This window comes from Polistes canadensis, unplaced genomic scaffold, assembly GCF_001313835.1.
Source record: "Polistes canadensis isolate GaletaPanama2010 unplaced genomic scaffold, ASM131383v1 scaffold_0, whole genome shotgun sequence".
Taxonomy (NCBI): Eukaryota; Metazoa; Arthropoda; class Insecta; order Hymenoptera; family Vespidae; genus Polistes; species Polistes canadensis.
In genome coordinates this window covers 1162534-1166545 of record NW_014569547.1, presented here as the reverse complement: position 1 = coordinate 1166545, position 4012 = coordinate 1162534, and the positions used below count along the sequence as shown (strand labels likewise).

The following is a 4012-nucleotide window of genomic DNA, read 5'->3' as shown; positions in this document are numbered from 1 at the left end:
ACTTCTTAATCGAAGCCAAAAATTCATCAATTTTTAATTTATACATTGAATTGTTTTACTTTATATCAATGAAAAAATAAAATAAAATAAAATATACAAAGAAGAAATGGTTTTTTTTCGTCTATTTAAATATATAGAAGAACTTTGTTAAACCGTTAAAATATTATTTCCATCACTGTCTTCGAATTATTATCACTGAAGTGTATACAATTTTCAAATAAAAGTAAAAACAGAAACACGGCTAACGCAAATTTTTGTTTGCACGATATTAATTATCTTTCGATTAAAAATATATGATATTTATTATAATATGTATATTTTATCTATCTTGTTTTTATATATATCGCACATCTAAAAAAATAAAAATAAAATAAAGCGTAAATCCTGCTTCCGCCATCATGGGCGAATGTGATTGTTGTTCGTATTTTGTGCAACAATTTGACACGCTGAGATATGTGCTAAACAATATAATAATAATATTAATAATAATAATATTAAAAGTAATGATAATAATAATAAGAATAATAATATTAATGATAATAATAATATTAAAACCAGATTGTAGTTCCTTGGGATGGACGAGCGATAAATTATGTGAAATGAAGTCAATAAATGTACAAACGCGTGTTCACCTAAATATTCTATTCATTTTATGTAATACACACGTGTACATGCGCGCCTACACATATACATTCATGCATCATACTTCTAAGAATTAGAGATATTTCATTTTCATTCGTATCTTCTTTTTAACCATCCCCTATTTACAATCCGATCCTGGTAATTCATCATAGTTTGTAAAAGAATCAAAAGGATACTAAAATTTAATTCAAGTAAATAAGCAAAATACGATAGAGCGCGTTTGCGTAAATAATAATAAATAATATAAATTCGTAGAATGTCGTTTGTTGCACGCGTGTGCAAGTGCATGCAGTTTCTGAGTGTTTAAGAGAAAGTTAAGGAAAATATATAACTCGGCCCCTTGAAAAATTATCCAATTAAAAGAAAAAAAAAGAACAAAATTTTCCTTTTTACATTAATTTAAACCTCGACGAAATTGTGTCGACTTTGGTTTAGCGTTTTATCTTTCTTTTTATCTAGAAAACGGAAAATATAATATATACGTGTTGGTTTTATACGTACGCATGCATCCACCCACACACTTACTTTCAACAATCGTCTTTTGGTATTATTGTTCGCGCGAATCTTCCGTCTTGCGAAAGATGCGGAAATGACGACATCTCGAACGAAAAGCTTTTCTATTTAGGAACAAGGTAGTACGCGAATTTCATTTCGCACACTTCTCTCTCCTTTCTTATACATACATATACACACACACGCAGACACACACAACATACAGTCGTATTCAAATTAACGTAAGTAGGCATACCAATCTTCTTCCATTTTAGTTCTTCAATATTTATTTTTTCCCTTTCAAACTCCTCCTCCCCATTCATCCACTATATATTTTCATTCGACACATTCTCCATTTTGTTCTCCATCTTGATTATCCACCATCTTGAAATGTCCCGTAAAAATGGCGGATGATAAATAATAGGATAAGAACCGAAAGACCTTGACGATAGATGATTATAATAATGATGATGATGATGATGATTGACGAATGAAAGACTCCGAGACCTTTTTATACGTGTCTTCAAAGACCGCCAGCGGCCATTTTATAAAAATTGAATTTTCAATTATTATTAGTCAATGGGAAAACACGTTGGACGGTATCGAAGATCCATCACATCTGAACTTTTATATTATATGTTTCTTTTTCTTCGTCCTGTATAATCTGATCCATAATTATTTTTTTTTCTGCCTTTTTTCTTGTTTTCGTTTATTAAAATGTATTCCTGACCGCCCCCCCCTTCCACGCTGCACAACTTTCAAATCTTTCTTTCTTCGTTCAACACATTCGAAAGTTTTGTTTAAGTCGCATCCCTGAGAGACCACCACTATTTTCTACACATTTTGTTTCTATTTCTCTCCTTCTCTTTCACTGTATATAATATAATCTTCGTTCGCAATTATAAAGAGCGTCCCTTTTTTTTTTCATTTTCATTTTCAATCTCGTTAAAATGTTGTATCATGAGTAACATACCTAAAAGAGTATATATATATANATATATATATAAATATATTTCTTTTTCTAATAACTTTTGTCTATAAATGTGAAAGCCAATCGAACTTTAAACGATCAGGTTCGTCAATCATTATTCATATCTTTCAATTCCGTATATGCGATTCTTTTACGATAAACGTTGCTTTCGGTAGGCCCATATTTTCTTCTGGCACCCATAGTTGACGGCCCTGGCACAGTGTACTGTCTACGTTTGTACATCACCATTCTGGAAAAAATTAGAACAAAAAACAAAGAAGATTTGGATTAGTACAATTTAACGTTATTATTATTGCCTAAGGTATTAACGAAAGAGAGAGAAAATTGACGATCATCGAAAATATTTTCAACAGAAATAACATGATCGATCACGATCTTAAATAATACGTTTTCTTTCATATTGAATTTTTAGAAAATATGAAAAAAGAAAAAAAAAAAGAAAAGGGACTACTTGTCGATTAGATACTTTCTTTTTTGTTTCTTTTTACATAAATTTTAATTCATTTCGTTTTCTTATTGTTGAGTTTGAAAATGACTTTTGGTAAACTATAAAGGTGGTTGCATTTGAAATTTTCGTGGGGGTTTTTTTTTTTTTTTTTTTAAGAGACGACGAAAATAAACTGTTACACATAACTAGATACTATCAGAGTCTCGTGATAACGTTTTATGGATTATTATTATATCGGTGTTATGAAACAAGTACAGTTTCTAGAATAATCATCCTAGAAACGAAGAGAAACCAAAATCGTCAAGGATACGATATGGTAGTTCCATCTGTTGGAAAATTATTGCAATCAGGATTTACTATATTTCCAAGGATTATTTAATTTGAATCCAGTGGAAACTTTCGTTCTTTATTCTTTTTTTTGTTTTAATTTTATTTTATTTTAATACACCTACGCGTGTGTATAGTTCGTTACGAATAGCCTTGACAAGTGTTGTTTTTCTTGATAAACAAAATAAAAAGAAACTAATGCGCATAAATGCGAATATACTACGTGTGGACGGGTATTAAAGAGATTATAAAAGCAAGAACGATTTTGTTTATTCAAGTCGTCGTTCAAACTTCTTTGATTAAACGAACAGAAACACTTTGATGTGGTGGTGGTGGTGGTAGTGGTAATGGTGGAAATTGTTTGACTCTCGTAGTATCAAAATGGAGTTATTTTATGAAAATATAAGGACATTGATCTTATTAATTATTATTATTATTATTATTAAAGAAATAAATTTAAAACAAAAATCATCCCCGAAAGTATAACATCTCGTTAATTAATTAAATCGAATTAGCAACAAATCAAACTTACCAGTTTCCAAAAGTCATTTTAAACGACAACAATAATCTCAAAACCAAAACCTTATATATATTATATTAAGTTGAATTATAATAAAATTTAATATATATATATATATGTTTTATCCCTACACATTATAGCAGGAATTTATTTTTGAATTTTATTTACAAATTATCGATAATATTAGTTTCTTATTATATTAACAACAAATAATAACAAATCAACACAATTATTCGAAGATACGTATATAAAAGATTATAGAAAATATATTATTCTTAGGATACTAGAAATGGTTCCAAAAATGTCTTCATTTATTTATTATTAAATTTATGATTAGATAAGAGAAATTAGGATATAGTGTTGGGATGTATGCTTCAATTGAAAAAAATTTGTAATACAAGAAAACAAAAAAAACCACGTTAAATAAACAATGCATTTACTATCTAATGTTAAATAATATATCAAACGAAATTAAATATCATTTTCTTGTACCCCATGCATTCTTAATTATTCCTATTATATCATTTTATTAACTTTTATTATTTATTTATTTTAAATCGCTATATATATATATATATATATATATATATAT

General features: G+C 28.2%; 1 protein-coding gene across 10 annotated transcripts in view; it reads right to left on the bottom strand.

The window, feature by feature from the left end:
• Positions 1-627: 627 nt before the first annotated feature.
• The window catches only part of LOC106788563 (trehalase), a 36580-nt gene continuing 33195 nt past the window's right edge, over positions 628-4012 (bottom strand). For 7 of the 10 annotated variants that reach the window (XM_014752566.1, XM_014752476.1, XM_014752387.1 and 4 more), the window contains one exon: positions 2133-2354. In XM_014752566.1, the coding sequence (XP_014608052.1) occupies positions 2213-2354 (142 nt within the window). In that variant the 3' untranslated portion in view covers positions 2133-2212. Of the gene's footprint in view, positions 2108-2130; positions 2355-4012 lie in introns of those variants that run through there. The other 3 variants (XM_014751968.1, XM_014752048.1, XM_014752130.1) reach the window with 3 other exon arrangements.